The sequence below is a fragment of the Schistocerca cancellata genome, chromosome 4, assembly GCF_023864275.1.
Source record: "Schistocerca cancellata isolate TAMUIC-IGC-003103 chromosome 4, iqSchCanc2.1, whole genome shotgun sequence".
NCBI classification, from domain to species: Eukaryota; Metazoa; Arthropoda; class Insecta; order Orthoptera; family Acrididae; genus Schistocerca; species Schistocerca cancellata.
In genome coordinates, this window is record NC_064629.1 from 267,796,381 (window position 1) to 267,815,674 (window position 19,294).

A 19,294-nucleotide genomic window follows, 5' to 3' on the forward strand; every position below is an offset into this window, starting at 1 on the left:
GCTGCACTTCTGGCCCGTCGCTGATGACAGCTGCGAACCTCTGCTTCCTGGAAATTTTGTGTCGGCGTACTGATAGCGCCTTATGCAATGCAGTTCAAGCGCTTCGGCCCACTTCCGTAAATGATTCAGCTTCTCGCCACTTGACTAACAGCTCGCAATCTAACACTCCCTAAAAGGTAAGGAACGTAGAACGGGACACCGGAATAACACAGTAGACAGAAACGTTCTCTCATAAATTTTTGTATTTTAGGAGGCATATAGTTGGTATTTAACCCTTTTTTTATTAATTGAATTATGCTATGTTTTGGCGCTTAAGTACTTTACATGATACATCCCGCTACACGGGACAATATGCAGAAAGTCTGCATTTACATTTGAAATTTTGTTGATTGAAGAGTACACGCTTGGAAGCTTATGCACTTCTTAGAGATAAGAGATATCTGATCAGTTTCATGCTACTTTTAAATGAAACTAAATGACTTATAGTTCATCCACATTGTTGTGAACACCGTCGAAAGAGATTTACTGTGTTTTGCAATCGAGAACTGCCTTAAAGGGCACGACATTGACAACATTTCAAGTGAGTCTCAGTCAAGTTGCTAGAACTGCTGCATCTGCTATCACAATAATAAAGTTTCTCCTGATCTGGTATCATTTGGCAAAATTCTATAGAAAGCGGCTTTCTTGAAACCGGTTTTTCACATATAAACTTTATTGCGCACCGAAAACCACCTAACTTTGGTGAAAGCAGCATAAGCTTCCAGTTGGTAGGCATCTGTCACTCAAAAACGAACAACATAATGATCGAGAGTTGAAACCTTGATAATCCGTAATTTATCGTCAGATCTAGCGATCAGTTACACAACCGAATTTGCATTATATAACTAATGTACTTCAAGTGGATCCTGCTGTAGAGCCCGGAAGATTATTGGGAGTTATATTCAGTCCGATCTTCCTGCATTCGAAACCAGTGTCTTACCCGCTACGCATGGCAGGGCATGTGGTTCTAGTCCTGCAAATCAGCGACAAGCCTCAGTTCTTGGAATATATTGTAGGATTGATATTCCATCCAATAGTCATCAAATATCTTAAATCACTTACACTGTATCCCAGTGGGATCATCACATATTTTATCACATGTAGATGGGATATAAAGTTCTAAGAAATCTGTCAGGATATCCTAGTTGTGTATCTTGTAGCAAATATGGAGAAAGAGCGTGAAACATAACAATGCTAAAGTACTGTCTTCACATTCCACTGGACATACGTTTGTAATAGTTGGTTATCAATGAGCGAAAATATGGTTAACGTTTCGACTGATACTTACACAAATATCCTTTTATATTGTTCTAACGTACTGCAGTAGTACTTCGTGGCACGACGCTGAGAACAATAGGGTTCCAGTTAAATGCAGCTTGTTATCACGAGTCTTGCGAAACCTACAAAAATGTCAGGTAGAGTTTAAATGTCTGGTCATTCGCTCTGAAAGAGCTGTCCCGTTGAAATACTGACTGACAGCTGAGGAACGCCACCAAGTTTTAGAGGCCCCGAGACATTTGAGGAGGACCTGCTGGTAAGCTGCAGCCTTCTTTGCAACTCAGGTATACTGACAATGGGCACCTGGACGCATTCACTGTCGTTTCTCAGGAAAATATGGCATGGAACACGGCAGGGAACTTGCCGCCGGCAATGGCTGGTTGAACAGCAGCATCAGATTGCCATGGGAATGCTGATTGAGATAGCATGCTCCGCAGAAGACGCTCCAGGCATTTTAGGGGGCGGCATGGGAAAGACTGAGACCCTGTAACAAAAGCACTGGTAGGGTTGAGTCATCCAGCATCAACTGCATCATTTGCTCCTTCGGAGGCGGGAGGATTCAAAACTGAGCCCACAAAATGACAAGACGATGCCAAGGCAAAATAGGCTGCCTGAAGGGATACTTTAGGTGAAGAAGGTCGAAAGTTCAGAACAGCGGCATTAATGGGGATTATTGCAGACAGATTCGGTTGATTCAAGGTCATTAAAGGTCATTAAATGAGAGTCCTGGCCGAGGATGTGTCTGGGAACGCTACGGGCGTCGATAGAAGACTAGTCTAACTGTCGCCCGCTATACGGTCCGACAACCAGGAGTGATTGTCTGGGGTGCCATTCCTTTTTACAGCAGGACTCCTTACAGCACAGCGCTATATCGACGACATTCTACGCCCTGTTTTCTTTCCATAGCAAGCCATTTTTGGCTTTCATTTCAGTAAGATAATGCCCATCCACATATGGCGAGAGCTTCTGCTGCTTGTCTTAGTGCTGGCCAAACCCAGTCATGGCCAGCAAGGCCGCCGGATCTCTCACAAAGTGAGAAAATTTCCAGCGTTGTGTGCAGGGCCTTACAACCGTCTCGAGATTTTGATGATCTAACACGCCAACTGGACAGAAGGAGGAGGGATCCAACAACTCTAGCAGTCAGTGCCAAGCCAAGTAGCTGCTTACACAAAGGCCAGAGGTGGACCAACGCGTTACCTACTTGCTGGATTTGTGAAGCTCTTCTTCTTGAATAAATAATCGATTTTTCTGTAATAGTAAACATTTGTTTGTATGTACGTGCACATCACATCAAACGATTCCCGCCCCATTCGGATAATTCCTTCGTGGTGCATCATTTTTTTTCCTTTTTCTGCCTTGCATGGTACATTTGTGAAGTGTCTCGCGGGCATTGAACTCATGTTTTGTGCATAGGCACAACAGAGACACTAGATGTCAGTAACGCACATTTTAGCTGCCATTTCTAACCGGTTCGTAACAGATCATCAGTTACAGGTAATCCGTGCGCGCGACAGCACAGTGCCTTGGTAGTGCAAGAGCAAAAACTAGAGCGCATAAACTAACGGATTTCAAAGCTCAACTATCTGTTTGAGGGATTTTAAAGCAGTTCACAAGTTTGTTAGTCGCAAAATCACACAGTTTCCAACGTACAAACACTCTCAAGCGCAAGAAGAGAGAGAGAATTCTGCGATAGAACTACCGCTCATAGTTATTCGTCAGATGAAATTCTAAATAATGAACGATCTGAATTTAAAACTGACATTCAGAGAGACCGCACATAATGCTGCATTGGTGAACGAGCGACGATTGTTGTGGTGCAACCAACTTCCGGAATATCACATTCGTATACAATTCAGCCAAATATTTCCATGGAAGGCAGACTTCTTTCTCCACTACTTATTGCCTTCTGTGAACAAAGTGGCACATAAGGTCGCCTTGTGCAAAGAAAATAAACCAGCTCCGTACTTATACACAACGGCTCCAAAATGAGGCGAAGTGGACAACCGTGTTGTTGAACAATGGCGGCATAACTGCCTCTATCGCAATGCTAGAGTAAAATGTTGTGGGGTGCTGGACTCATTTCCACTCCATGAACAGGATCTATTCGCAATTCTAGATAAAGAAATACAGGAAAAATTCGTTACACCTGGTGCAAAGTCCCTAGTTCAACCTTTCTATGTAAGTTCTAATTTTTCGCGACGGCAAAAATTTGCTCTACATTTTATGAGCGTATTTTACTTGACAATATTAAAATTGAACTCCACAGTCGTAATACTATCATGAACATTCTTTCACTTATCCATAATCAGTTGTGTCCCCATATTCAACGACATGATCAAGCACGTCAGGAAGAAAGCTACATTTCCAGCTGAATGTGATGCTTTTGATGTTCTTGACAATGTGATGTGGAATACGGATGATTCAAGTTCCTCAACACCCAGCCACACAACTGCATCATTTATCCAGTGCGGAAATTATCGTTTACATTTGTATTTAACAGATGTCGACTACAAGAAATTGAATTATTAAACAAATAATTACAGTAATCATTATGTTATACCTTTGTTTCCTGTTCTATTCATCATAAGACCGGTATATATGCCATTTTTTCTCAACCAAGCAGCATATCTCAAAGAAAATAATCTACTACAGAAGATATGTTGATGATAAAAACTTACTTTTTCATGGTACAAAAAATGAAATTTATACATTAGTTGCAGATCTATAAAAAATGCACAAAAATATTAAAGCCACAGTTGGACATGAAACTAATAAAAGCATTAACTTTCTTGACCTGAAGATTTGCGATAGTAACAATAACATCAATTTAGTATCTACAGAAAACCTATCACCACAGCTGTCAGTATTGACAACTCATCTTGCCACCCCCGACAACAAAAAATGGCATATTTCAGAGCGATGGTACACCGATTTAAAAAAGTACCAATGAGTGACACTGATCAACAGAATGAAATCAATATAATTAAAACAGTTGCTCATAATAATGGATATAAATCCATAATAATAGAAAAACTCCACAACAACATCCAGACAAAAACCACATATCCACTTCACAGCAATCCACACAACATACATTCTAAGCCAAATCAGTGTGCCACAGAAGCCAAACTTCAATATGCTACTCTCCCATACATAGGCCGACTATCATACCAAATAGCAAACTTATTTAGAAAGAAAAATTTCACAATCATCTTTTCCACAAATAATAAATTACAACAAAAAGTAATCCATGATGTAAATACCTCCAAGAGTCCATATGGCAAATCAAGAATATACAAACTCAAATGCGATACATGCCCAAAATCCTACATTGGACAGACAGGCAGAAGTTTCGAAGTTAGATACAAAGAACACATTGATGCTTTAAGGCTTGGCAACTTGAACAAATTTGCATTTGCAGCTCATATTGCTGAAGAAAACCATTCAGTGTTAAACACTGAGAACAACTTAAAAATTCTACATCTAGCAGAAAAAGGAGCCACTATGAATATACTAGAAGAAAATGAAATACACACATACACTAAAACAGCACCGCAGACTATATCATTATATAGTTAGCTAACACCTCCTTTCCGAAAAATTTTCAAAAATTATTTTCCACCCTGCAAAGCAAATAAAATTCCAACGTCTATCTGCAGATCAAGTAGCAAATTTATATGTTACTACAATTCTCATGATGCTAAATGTAAATAAATAATGTACTGTCTTACCTATACAGTACCCAAAGAAAAATCTACTTTGTAATTAATGTAACAGTATTCGCTATAAAGCTCACAAAATCAATGTCTCTCTGTACTAGTGTAAAAGGCGTTTCAGTTGCATAAGCAATTTTATGATCTTTTTCCAAACATGGGACATTTTCATGATGTTAAGATATATCTACATCTACATCTACATCCATACTCCGCAAGCCACATGACGGTGTGTGGCGGAGGGTACCTTGAATACCTCTATCGGTTCTCCCTTCTATTCCAGTCTCGTATTGTTCGTGGAAAGAAGGATTGTCTGTATGCCTCTGTGTGGGCTCTAATCTCTCTGATTTTATCCTCATGGTCTCTTCGCGAGACCAGAGAGGGAGCAATATACTGCTTGACTCTTCGGTGAAGGTATGTTCTCGAAACTTTGACAAAAGCCCGTACCGAGCTACTGAGCGTCTCTCCTGCAGAGTCTTCCACTGGAGTTTATCTATCATCTCCGTAACGCTTTCGCGATTACTAAATGATCCTGTAACGAAGAGCGCTGCTCTCCGTTGGATCTTCTCTATATCTTCTATCAACCCTATCTGGTACTGATCCCACACTGCTGAGCAGTATTCAAGCAGTGGGCGAACAAGCGTACTGTAACCTACTTCCTTTGTTTTCGGATTGCATTTCCTTAGGATTCTTCCAATGAATCTCAGTCTGGCATCTGCTTTACTGACAATCAACATTATATGATCATTCCATTTTAAATCACTCCTAATGCGCACTCCCAGATAATTTATGGTATTAACTGCTTCCAGTTGCTGACCTGCTATTTTGTAGCTAAATGATATGTATTCGCAGCACATTACACTTGTCTACATTGAGATTCAATTGCCATTCCCTGCACCATGCGTCAATTCGCTGCAGATCCTCCTGCATTTCAGTACAATTTTCCATTGTTACAACCTCTCGATACACCACAGCATCATCTGCAAAAAGCCTCAGTGAACTTCCGATGTCATCCACCAGGTCATTTATGTATACTGTGAATAGCGACGGTCCTATGACACTCCCCTGCGGCGCACCTGAAATCACTCTTACTTCGGAGGACTTCTCTCCATTGAGAATGACATGTTGTGTCCTGTTATCTAGGAACTCCTCAAACCAATCACACAATTGGTCTGATAGTCCATATGCTCTTACTTTGTTCATTAAACGACTGTGGGGAACTGTATCGAACGCCTTGCGGAAGTCAAGAAACACGGCATCTACCTGTAAACCCGTGTCTATGGCCGTCTGAGTCTCGTGGACGAATAGCGCGAGCTGGGTTTCACATGACCGTCTTTTTCGAAACCCATGCTGATTCCTACAGAGTAGATTTCTAGTCTCCAGAAAAGTCATTATACTCGAACACAATACGTGTTCCAATATTCTACAACTCATAGCATCTCTGTCACTCATATGTTTCTAAGCACTTTGTATTGTATCAAAACATGTGGTGTGTGCTAGAAATATTTTCTGTGACAAATCTAAAGAGTTCAGCGAGAAAAATTTGAATGTGCAACGATAAGAATGCAGTGGGAATGTATTCACACCTGTTGGACGAATGTAATGAAAACAAACACTCCAAACCGACATTTCACGTACGTCACATCCAATGAAAATCTGTAACGCAACCATCTGTGTGGCATGCTTATAATTATGTATTATCTATATTTTATGACAATTAATCTGTAAAACAACGTTGTGATGAAAGCATGAAAACCGTCTGAAGATGAATCTTAACGATTCGAAACCGGTAACGGTACCCTTTGAATAAAGGAACTGAAAATAAATTTGTGGCTGGTTGCTGTCTCAACACCATCAACATTTGTCTTCGAATAACAGCCACGGTGTCCAACCGTGTCATCATATGACAAAATTGCCAATAGCAGTAGTGCTGCTGCTCTTCGCGGGTATCTACGCACTAAAGGAATACAGGGAGGTCCTCTTTGTCTCGGCGGAGGTTCGAGTGCTCCCTCGGGCATGGGTGTGCATGTTAATCCTTAGGATAATTTAGGTTAAGTAGTGCGTAAGCTCAGGGACTGATGACCTTAGCAGTTAAGTCCCATAAGATTTCATACACATATGAACATTTTTGAGAGGTCCTCTTTCCACTCCGGGGTTGAATAACATGACTCAGAATTTAAGATTCAATGGAGATTTGGCAATTGCTCCTGGAAAAGGCCAACGGCCAATTACGCCACAAATTGTTGAACACTTTACTGTGAATGATGGACGTAATGTGCGACAGCTGAACATTCCATGGTCCACCGTTGTTTCGGGCAGCAGCAGAAAAATTTCTAGTCCGGTAACAGGCTATCCTGGAAGCAGATATTTGTCTCACTGTTGATAACCTGGAACGTGAACATGGTACGACACTGACAAATGTTACCGTCTCGTGTGTTTCTTTCAGTGTTTCAGTGGTTTATTCATTATTTCTCTTCCGCATGTCCTTCCAAATGTTCCCACAAAGTTTCATTGTCCTACGATTACTTGTGTTTGATGGGGGCTCCCTCAAGTAAGTCGAAGTTTAATTATAACGTTTAGTCTGCAGTGAGTTTGAACTAGCTGTCACGAAAGGTAACGTAGCATCAATTTTATTCACATGTGAATCACTTTTGCAAAGATAGTGGATGTTTCATGGTATTACAAATTTAAAAAAAGAAACATTATTCATATACAAGCATATACAGAGAGAACTGTTTATTTATTCAACACGGGGCATATACTCATCATTGGCTTTGTAGTAGGAACCATAACAGCGTTTGCCTAAAGTGGTGTAGCAAAACAGCGCAACATCTTAATCAGAATGGACGGGTGTAGGTAGCAGTCTCTATTATGTCTGATACTAGGCCAGTCTGTTTAAAACAGCACAACTTCGTTCGACTGATGTTAGGGATTTGTGTACATGCCGAATGATACTGCGGTATTAGAGTATCGTCATCCATCAGAAAACTTGTAGGCTCGTTAATTACAATACTCTTTTCTAACATTAGCTGCCACTTTTCAGTACCGACAGCAGAACCGAATGAAACTTTGTTTTTAAGCTCTGAAAGGGAAACATTAGCAGTATTACTTCCATGAATAGGCGGAAGTTCTCATTGAGTTGAATCTCGGTGTCACAGCAGCTGTAGCAGAGTAATCCAGCAGTAATGTTAAATATTGACTACATAGAATTTTAAATTTCGTGAACGTTTAACATTTTAGAGCAGAAGTATGCGAAAATTTTATGTCGAATGAGGAGCACAGAAGCCTGTAAATTACTGACTAATTATGATACATATCAGGAATTAAACGAAATAAGGATAATGAAAGACGTTTTTGATACCTATACAGAATGAATGGCTAATGGCTAAGATAACACGAGGGCGGCCAGTAAGGCGTAGCGAGGGCGTGGTTTGAGCGGAGCCACAGGCCGCTCTCTCCTTCAGCGTTCTGCTCTCCTAATACCCCAGGGCGCAATCGACCGTTTTGCCCTCGAGTGTTAGGAGAGCAGAAAGCTGAAGGAGAGAGCGTACTTAGCCCCGCCCAGACCACGCCCTCTCCACGCCCTCGTCACGCCTTACGGACCACGCCACGTGTTCTCTTATCCAATAGTCATTCATTCTGTATACATGTCAAAAAATCTCTTCTTATCCTTATTTCGTTTATATTCTGATATATGTCATCATTATTCATTAATTTACAGGCTTATGTGCTTCTTATTAAATACAAAATTTTAGCCATACTTCTATTCTGAAATTTAACAAGCTTATGTGCTTTATAATGCTTGATATTTAATAAGCAACACTATACCTGTATTCCTTTCCGGCAACTGCTGTACCACCCAGATTTAAATCAATGAGAACTTACTTCTACTCTTGTAAATAATACCGCTAATATATCCGTTTCTTGGTTTAAAAATAGAGTTTCACAATTTCCGCTTTCGTTACTGAAAAATGGTAGAGAACGTCGGAAAAGAATATAATAATTAACGGGACTACATGTGTTTTGATGGACAATGAAACTATAATATCGTAGTATCAGTCGCCTCGTACAGAAACATGGAATATCAATTGAACAAGGTTGTTCTTGTGTTAACCTCTTCAGTCCCGAAGATAAACAAAGAATGGAAAAATGTTTCAGTTGCTTTTTTTGGTTCATCTGATGTCAAAGTAACACAAAAAAACTAATTTTGAAATTTTATTTTATATAATGTTTGAGTAATTGAATGTACACATGTGTGTACATTGGGTCTCAACAGAGAAAAAAATGCCGATCTCATAGTATTTTCATATTTTTATTACCAATGAAAAATGTACACATTACTTCTCATTTTTATGTACGCATTACAGTTTATGAACACTTCTCATGTTTATGGAATTTAGCAAAACAATTGTTTTTTAATACGCACAAATAAACTTTGCACTTTTTGCACATTATGCGGGAACGTGACTTGCACCCTGGTAACCGACACCTTGAGGCAAAACTACTCTCAATATATTCAGGAAGGTGGTCAACCCTGTCACATTTGCTTTCTCTAGTTGGCTTTGGTACAATTCGTCTTCGTTTTGTGGGCTGATGCTGCTCATCTTCATCAGAACTGCTGACATACTTCCGTGTCACACTCGGAGAAATTTCTTTCGACAGTTCCAGTGAGTCTACAATTTTTGAAGACTTTACCAAGTCGTGGGACAAGTGAATTCTGAAGTTTATGTGAGACATCCACTTTTCTTTCGGTATCCCTTCTTTTTGACAACACCTTTTGTACATAATCCATGAATTAATTATGGCTACATCAGTGAAGTGGTTGAATACTCTGACAGTCCACTTTTTTGTTCTGATGTTTGACCTATAGTATTCCATGTATCTACCACAAAGATCAATGCCACCCATATTGCGATTATAGCTTTTGATGATGGCTGGTTGTTTGACACTAACCTTTGCTTTTTCTGTATTACACCACCGTTTGCAGCTACCCTCTGGTTCGCTCCCTATGCACGGGGATAACAAAGTGACGGATTTATTGTCCTTCCATTTGAGGGCACAAATTTCCTGGTCCTCCCTTACGTACTCATCCCATTGCCCCCGCTGCAGCTCCTGATCTCTCTTGAACTTAGAAGCTACTTCTTTTATTCTATTGGCCATCACAGCTCCTGTCTGAAATATATTCCTGTCTAGTAAAAGCTGAACAGATTTTGAACTGGTGAAAAATCTGTCACTGTAAATTACATGATTGTAATCATTGGGTAACGTTCTAGCCAGTAGTTTGAGTATACCCGCTCCCAGGCCATGTTCTTTTTGATCGCTGTCAGGAATTGTTCCTTTGCCAGTGTATATAGCAAAATCAAGGACAAGTCCATCTGATGACGCTAAGACAAAATATTTGAGGCCAAGTGGATTAGGTTTGGAAGGTACATATGTTCGCATCTTACACCTCCCCGTGAATGGAATCATCTGTTCATCCAAAGAAAGGTGTTGAGACCTGGGTAAACTAATACATTTATTTCTAAAAGCATCAATTAAAGGTCTAACCTTCCAAAGTTTGTCATTTACGTCATGATCTTCCAAATTATTTACAAAATGCAGATTATTTCGTAATTTGTAGTATCTATCTCTTGTCATGGTTGATGATACAAGTGGAATATCCAGTTGCATATTCCAGTAAAGTCTTGCCTGGGGCACTTTCAATGTACCCATCAATATCTCAATTCCGACAAGGGACAAAATTTCATTAGTATTTGTATCCAGACTGTTTGAGTTCTTTTGGCAATGATATAAATTAGTTTGTCCTGCAAAATTTTTCCAGAAATTTTTATCGAAGTACTCGAAGAAAAACTGTGAAGGGTTTCTCAGTTCACCATCAGTCTGTTCTTCAAAGTTGTCGTCAGAAGGCTGTCGATTACACATCCTGCAAACAAATAGTACCACTGAAAAATACTGATCTAAATCGTGTCAGATGACACACAGAACTACACCAATGTATTGCTTACTTAGATTGCCTCCATCTTAGTGGACGACAGTGAGAAGATGAAGCTGATGCAGGTGCCTCAGGAGTAACATCCACATTGCATCCCTCAACTTCAAGCACACCAATTCGTTCAGGTGGAGTTGGAGGTTCATCAACAGGATCATCTTCGTCTGACAAGGAACTCAAGTCACTCGTCTCGAGCAGTTTCATAATTTCATCGTCTGTTGGAGGTGAGAACCGAAAATGAAATAAAGTGAAAGTAACTGTTGATGTAATGGAATAAAGAAATGAAACTGAACCTAATAACAAAATTAAAAATTTTTGAGTTTTCACTAGGATTAATCCAACACGCTACTCATTACACCACATTAACCACAATAACTTGGGTGCTCTGCTAGAGTATTAGTAGGCAAACTTTTTAATAACGAAATTCAGAACGTGCGGAGTAACCAGAGGCTGTTGCAGTCTATTTTCAAGAAAAACTCTCAATTGATGAAAGGCAAAAGTCAATAGAATTTCGTGAGTGTCAAAAGAAGACGGCAAAAGCAAGTCTGAAGTTTTAAACTTAGTGTTTAAGAAATCATTGACCTGGAAAATAGTGCTAATATATTGTCGTTTGACTGGCAGACACCCAGTATGGAGGACATAGACATAGGAATCCCTGGCGTATAGAAGCAATTGAAAAAACTGAAAAGAAATAAGTCACCAGATCTTCAGGCACCCCAGTTCCGATTTATACTGACGACTCTGGGCATTAATCCCTTACCTAGCTCGCACTTATTGCGAATCTCTCGCCGAGCGACAGATCCAAATGGAGCGAAAAAAAGCACAGCTGACTCCTGTATATAAGAATGGGGAAATATTAGACCCACAAAATTACATATCAGCATGATTATCATCGGTTTTCTGCAGAATACGTGAACTGTTCTGAGTTCAAATGTAATAAATTGCCTTCAGACAGAGAAGCTTTTGTCCACAAATCAGCACGGATGTAGTTAGCATCACTGCTACGGAATTCCGCTTGCCCTTCTCTTACGTGATACCCAGCGAATCATGGATGCAGAGTACCCTCAGATTCCACATTCCTAGCTTTCCAGAAAGCATCTGCCACGTTCCTCCACTGCAAACCGTTAAAGAAGGTCCTAGCACATGGGCTAGGTTTGAGAGGTGGCACGTCACTCTATCACTTTAACAGCACTGTCAGTCAGATTAATATTCGTATTTTAGTTCATGATCTCGGTGTTCCTCAGTACTACATTTTGTATGTCTGGTTTATGACTTTTTAAGAAGGAAATTGTGGGAGGAATGTTCATATAAGAGCATGTGTAGCCTGTGGAGAACATGTACATTAGCGGCCTTAGTGGAGGCGACGGAGAACAGGGAGAAAGCTGAACCGTGGGCCATAAATGTTGTGTCCAGAGACCTGGCTGTGCGAATGATTGTGGGAAGCAGCGCTCTGTGGATTGTAGCTGGAGAGGGACTGCAGGCCGTGTCACTCCCCTCTTCCCACTCAAGGTCGGAGCAGGAGTGCAACGGTTCTCAAAACATTTTACCAGGTCCAGGTGACAGACTATCGCAAAGGTGGCCAGGTGGCGGAAACTAGGTGCAGGAACCCATTTAAGAGAATCTGTTGTAATCGGAGCTTTTGTGTAAATAGTGGGACGGTCATAAAAATCCAAGCATTCTCATGTTAGAAGCTGGGACAATATGGACAAAGAAGCTGGTTCACGTGTTCATTGGAGGCAAGACTGTAACTCCCTGACGTCAGGAAGTCACTAGGTTATTTTAGCGGGCGGCAGAAACATACATTTCACGGACGCGACTGTCTGGGAAGCTTAAAAGCTTTCTTTCAGAAATTGGAAATGGTCGACCTGGAAAGATTAGATCTCTCCATAAATGAAGGACTGTGGTCCCGTCTAGGTAGACGTTTTTTGCCGAAACGTGACCATGCTTTCCGTGATAACGACGCCTCTCTAGTCTAAAATATTCTTTTTCCAGAAAAGAGAGATTTTGATCCTCTAATTGGTTCCTCTCAGTATATTCCCCAGCGTGGGAACCCCAGTGCTGTGTCTGGATTGGCTACCAGGCCGACAGAACAGTCAAGAGCGGAGATTCAATGTGTAGAGGATAGTTCGATAGGTTTGTACAACGTGGAGGCGTTTTCTTCTTTTTGTGCTAATTCGGCTCCCGTATTGAGGCTTGGTGGAAAGTGATTATGATTCTTTGCCTTCTTCGTCTTCTGGTCCTCCCCTGGTGGAGAACTTCAAGTCTTTCCCTAGAGGGTGACAGTTGTGGTCTGCAACTTGTGGTGGACTAAGAGCCAGTGACAGTTTCCAACTATACCGACAGTGGACTGCATACCATCTCAGACACATGGTATATCATGAGGGTGAACCTATTCATCCTGAGTCGGCCATCTGACGTTTGACAATTGCAGCATGCATTGTCGTGCCAGAGAGTCAAATTGGTTTGGCCAGTCCAGAGAACGTGTGCACATCGAAAGCTGCCGGGATATGGGAGCGCTGATAGGGAAGCTTCCCGCGTTCTAATAATCAGAACACGAGTCCACGTTGTTTGCAAATTTCGTGGACGCGTCAGAACATCACAGCTGTCACAGTGCGCCACTCCTCGCCCTCAGCGTGCCGTTTTCTGCTGCCGCCTGAATCAAAGTGAAAGGGTAAAGTATTGCTGTAACAGTGTAGGGTTGTTAAATGATATTCACAGCTCCTTGTTCTCCGGTGAACCATTGTTTTTGACACGTAGCCGTAGTTGATTCCATTTGAATAGAATTGGGCCTCACAGCGGCTTCATGTAAACAATGACAGACTGAATTGTAAGAGTGATTAATTCAGGGGAGAATTTGTGTAGCTTCCACCCCAATGAATGTTTTGCCAACCAATCACAATTCATTTCCTGATTTGTGTTTGTAATTTTTTGGTAAGATTTATCCTCTTGTTGTAGTTATAAAAGGATGAATAAAATTTTTTGTCATTCTCTATGTAAACCTAATTATGCCACTGTTCTCATTCATACTCCCTCAGTTATTCACCGTTTTTATTTTTTTGTATTAATGCATGGGCACACCAGCAATTGAAGGTTCAATTTATTAAGTTAGTTAGTTTGATTATTAGTTTGAGTTCGGAAAGTGACCGCAGACATAGGCTACAAAAGTGCCATGAGTACATTTACTCACTTGATACATAAAAATTAAGGGTGTAGCTCACGATTTGAAGCTTATTGAGTAGCTAATACTTTTCTGTATGTAATGACAATAACATTTAGCATCACTCGAAGATGTATTTATGATTAAAGCAAGAGACGGCTTGCAGGTTCCCTGGTTAACGAGTGGCTCGAAGATTTATTAAGGAATAGGACCCTGTCTCTGGCCTTCGATGGCTGGACTTAGAAATCAGGAAAAGGGGAGCCTTTTACAGGTTAAGGAAAGGCATTAAAATGGAAATACGAAGGGTGCTTGGAACAAAGGGCAATTCGAAAAAGGTAATAAAAGATCGCATATGACACATGTGGCAAAATGAATGGGACACTTTAGACACAGGCAGGAGAACATACAAATTTCTCCCCAACATCAGGGAGGCATTAAAAATAAGATTTCTTAACCCGTCGAATGGATTGATATATTATCTGACTGGCCATTGCCCATATGCTACGTATCTACACAAAATCAAAAGACATATGAATGATATTTGCGCCTACGGTAGTGTGGGCACAGCGGAATACACATTTTGGGACATTACTGAAGTCGGCGACCACCGAATGAAATACTTTCCCAAGAATGTACGTTACGTCGATACAAGTGAGCATGGAAGTGTGCACTTTTTTAGCCGTAACAGTGACGGGTGCAATTGCTTGCTATAGTAGAAACGTTGTTGACGTGCTGCCCGACGCCCACGAATCCAGTAGACAATGGCTGTTGACAGGAGTAGTATAAGAACGGATCCCGTAGCGGAAATAACCATCTACAAGTTAAGTGCACCAAAAAAAAAAAAATTAATAAACAGAGAACCGATTCTGTAGTTCTTATAGTAGTATTATTAGTTGGGTAACTGGTTAAAGGTTTTATTGTAGTTTTGCAGTAGTAGAAGTAGTTGTAGTATTTAATAAAGTAAGTCTCAGAAATAAATATATAAATTTATTACTATCCAAGGAAATGTGATTTGTATGGTTCATTTTAGCTTTTCAGAAATGTTCAAATGCGTGTGAATTCCTGCTGGACCAAACTACTGAGGTCATCGGTCCCTAGACTTACACACTACTTAAACTAACTTACACTAAGGATAACACTCACACCCATGCCCGACCTAGGACTCGAAGCTCCGGCGTCAGGGACCGCACGATTAGTGACATGGCGCCTCCAACCGCGCGGCCACTCCACGCGGCGGCTTTTCAGATAGTAGGCTGTAGTAATGAATAATAAGTAAATGAACAAATATTGATACGATCTAGCGGACAAGGTGAGCAAAAGTCTGCGGTTGTTTGCTGATGACGCTGTCCTATGTGGGAAAGTGTCGTCGTCCATTGTCTGTGGGAAAATAAAAGATGACTTAGAAAAAATGTTTGGTTGGTCTTATGAAAAAAGCCTGTTCTAAATATGGAAAAATATAAGTAAATGTAGATGAGTAGGAAAAACAAGCTTGTAATTTTCGAATAACACAGTATTAGTATGTTGCTTGACACAATCACGTCGATTAAATATGTGGGTGTAACGCTGCAAAGGGATATGAAATGCAACGAGCACGTAAGGACGGCACAAGGAAAGGTGTATGGCAGACTTAGGTTTATTGGAAAATTATGAGGATGTGTAAAGGTGCCCGCGTGTAGAAAACTAGTTCAAATGGTTCAAATGGCTCTGAGCACTATGGGACTTAACATCTGTGGTCATTAGTCCCCTAGAACTTAGAACTACTTAAACCTAACTAACCTAAGGACATCACACACATCCATGCCCGAGGCAGGATTCGAACCTGCGACCGTAGCGGTCACGCGGTTCCAGACTGAAGCGCCTTTAACCGCACGGCCACACCGGCCGGCAGAAAACTAGTGTAACGCATTCATTACCAGGTAGGATTCAAGGAAAACATCGAAGTAATTCAGAGGTGGGCAGGTATTTCTGTTACCGATAGGTTCTATCAACATTACGAGTATTACGGATATCTTACGTGAATCCCAATGGGAATCCCTGGGGGGAAGACGACGTTCTTTTCACGAAACACATTTAAGACAATTCTACCATTTATTGGGTGTGCATACAGTATATTTTTAACTCCTGCACCGATACTTCGGCTGACAATCTTTCAGCCACTGTAGAGGTGAGTTGTTTGCAAGATGCTTAAAGCACTTCACGCTGTGGACTAAATGTGCATGCGTGAAAGATAAAACTACTGATAACAGAGCGTCAGCTACAGATAACAATTTACACCTCTAAGAGTAAAACAAAGCAAGCGCAGAGTCAGCGATTTCATAGTGCTTACGAAGTGTTTGGTTGATTGTTATGGACGGTATATGTTGGAATACTAGGCAGTGAAGACATAGAACATAATTTACTCTCAGAGTGCAGACGTAAAATGAGGGGTTCCATGATTTTTCGAGCTGTAAACTATCGCCTCTGTTGAGCAGGTTGTGTAAACTATGGGATGGCCAGTAGAAATGCAATGTTCAACCTCTGCAGAACCGCAAATCATTCTTCACAGTTCCCAGAAGAGCCGCTGTGTTGGCCGGTGGTAGGCAGAGCTCGTCCACTGTATTCTTCTTCATTATTCTTGCAATTTTTGACGATATACGTCCCACATACGGAAGAAGGGCCACAGACTTTATATCTCTTTCTTCTTATGGTTGCTCTGGCGCTTTCGCTTGCACAGCTCTCTTATCTGACGTATTGTGCATCCATTCTTACTGAATAACTCATGTAGTTGTACCAGTACAATCTGTAGGTTACCAGAACCAGACGCTGCACGAGTCCTGTGTACTGAAATTTTAACTACACTCGTGGTTTGCAAAGGATGTTGGAAGATAGAGTCCTGCAAGTATAAATCGATATGCGTAGGCTTACCGTAAACAGAATGTATTAAAAACCCATCTATCCAGAAATAGTAGTCAACCGTTCATTACTTGTTCCACTGTAAATTTGATATTTTTGTGAATGGAGTTCAGATGCTCAAAAAACCGGATCAATTCGTCCTCGCCATAGGACCCACTATGAATGTGTCATCGAATAATCTCCATAACACCATTGGTTTTAAAAAATGCAGCAGAGTTGTGATTTTGTCCATTATAAATGGTCTTTATGAAAACACTGGGTTTGTTTATAAGTAACTTTTCTGCTACCAGTTTCTTTTATTCATATTTTATACGACGCGTTTCGGGAAATGATTCCCATTTTCAAATGTATATTTCTTTGTACTGTGCCATTTTCATGTAATGTTTTCGTAGTGTCAGGCTCTGCTGTGTTTTGTTGATTTTACTGCAATATATAAAAAAGGCGAAATTTTTAGTTACTTACCGATTTTTGTATGTAGTTAGTGGTGAAATATGGAAGAACTTGTACTTACAGTCTTCTTACGGTTCATTTGTGCAGAATCTCACACATGGTAAACATCACTCACAACTTTCAGTGTACAGTACACATCGAAACAACTTACATAAACAAACAGTTACAAAGATGTTTTTAGACAGAGTTGACCGAGGTCATGTTACAGGTCCATCGCCGATATGCTTTTGTACAGAAGATATTTATCTTAACGATACGGAGTATAATTTGCTTACATCATTTATACAATGGTGCTTGTTTCTATGTATTACTAATTTGCTTAAGTATGTTTTCGCAGCACCGATTAATTTATAAGGTTTTCATTTAGCATTTGTCTTCATTTTTTCTGTAACGTATATATATATTTTGAGTTCTTCTAATAATTTCAGTTTACGCCCTATATGTATTGCCCTCTTATATATTGCAGTACAATCAGCAAAACAAAGCAGAACCTCACATCTCGAAAACATTACATAAAAATGGCATAGTACAAAGAAATACACACTTGGAAATGGGAATCATTTCCCGAAAAGCGTTGTGTAAAATATGAACAAAAGAAAAATGTGACTGCAGGCAGAAAAGCTATTTATAAAGAAACCCACTGCAGAACTGCGTGACTTTTCTTCAAAACCCTCCATAAATAAATTAGCTACGATGGGTGAGAGATGACTGCTCACGGCAACACCACAAATCTGTTCAAAATTTTGGTTATAAAATAAAAAGTAAGTGGAGGTTATCGCATGCTTAAGTAATGCCATTATGTCCTCTTCAAACATGCTGCTACACAGTGACAGAGTGTCAGCGATAGGTACTTCTGTGAACTAGGAAACGACATCAAAGCTGTCCAATAATTCATAACTGTTAATTACTAATAGAATCTGCTGACTTACGTATATGATGTTCACGATTACCTGCAGAAAGTCCCAACATCGATGCTAAATATTTGGCCATTCACTAAGTAGGTGCGCTATGTTATTCAGTATTGTTCTAAACGTCAATGCTTTTATTATATGTCCCACGTGCGGTTTATGGCTTCCATCTTCATCTGCATCGCTCTCATCGCTCCCATATTAATTTATGGAGCTGGGGAAGGCCGTCTAATCTTGGAGAAACAAAGCTGTGCCGCTTCAATGTTCTGATAATTTCCTTTGGTAGCGAGCAGGAGTCATAAATTGAAGCAGTTTTCTTTGAACTTGTGCAGTGGGGTGCTTGTCAATCTTATTATATGTTATTTCCTCACATCCCTCGTTATATTAATTTCACTTTAATTACTAATGTGTTGTTGTTTTATAATGAACATGCATTGCACCGTATATATCATGGGTGTTGTACAAAAAAATTTTCGAACTACAGAACAGTAAATAAAATGTTTTTGCACTCTACTTACCAGAACGTCTGTACAGCGCTGCCTACCAGTCGGGCCTCTCACGGCCGCGTCTTTAAGTTGACATAAATTCACACTATTTTGACTACTTAAAATATGAACGAATTTTGAGGTATTAATGCTTTTAAAACAACCTATTTATTTAAAGTTAACACTAATTTTTATATTTTTACTGGTGGCTTTTATTCTTATTGCAAATTTGTGCAGTGTCTTCAGATCGTAGCAGAATGCTCCGAGCGTAAATGTTTGGTGTACCTATAACATGTAAATTGAGTTATTCTCTCTTTCTTCTCTACATAAAACACAGATCTTCTACTTTTCTTGGCTGGTGGTTTCACTGCCTTCCTGGATCC

The 19,294-nt window shown here is 40.3% G+C and overlaps 1 protein-coding gene across 1 annotated transcript; it reads right to left on the reverse strand.

Moving 5' to 3' along the window:
* Positions 1-9,398: 9,398 nt before the first annotated feature.
* Positions 9,399-18,508, reverse strand: LOC126184088 (piggyBac transposable element-derived protein 3-like). Its single transcript, XM_049926444.1, has 3 exons — positions 18,448-18,508; positions 11,036-11,276; positions 9,399-10,953 (listed from the first exon to the last, which is right to left on the reverse strand). The coding sequence occupies exons 1-3, from the start codon at positions 18,506-18,508 to the stop codon at positions 9,399-9,401; spliced, it is 1,857 nt and encodes a 618-aa protein (XP_049782401.1).
* Positions 18,509-19,294: the final 786 nt, after the last annotated feature.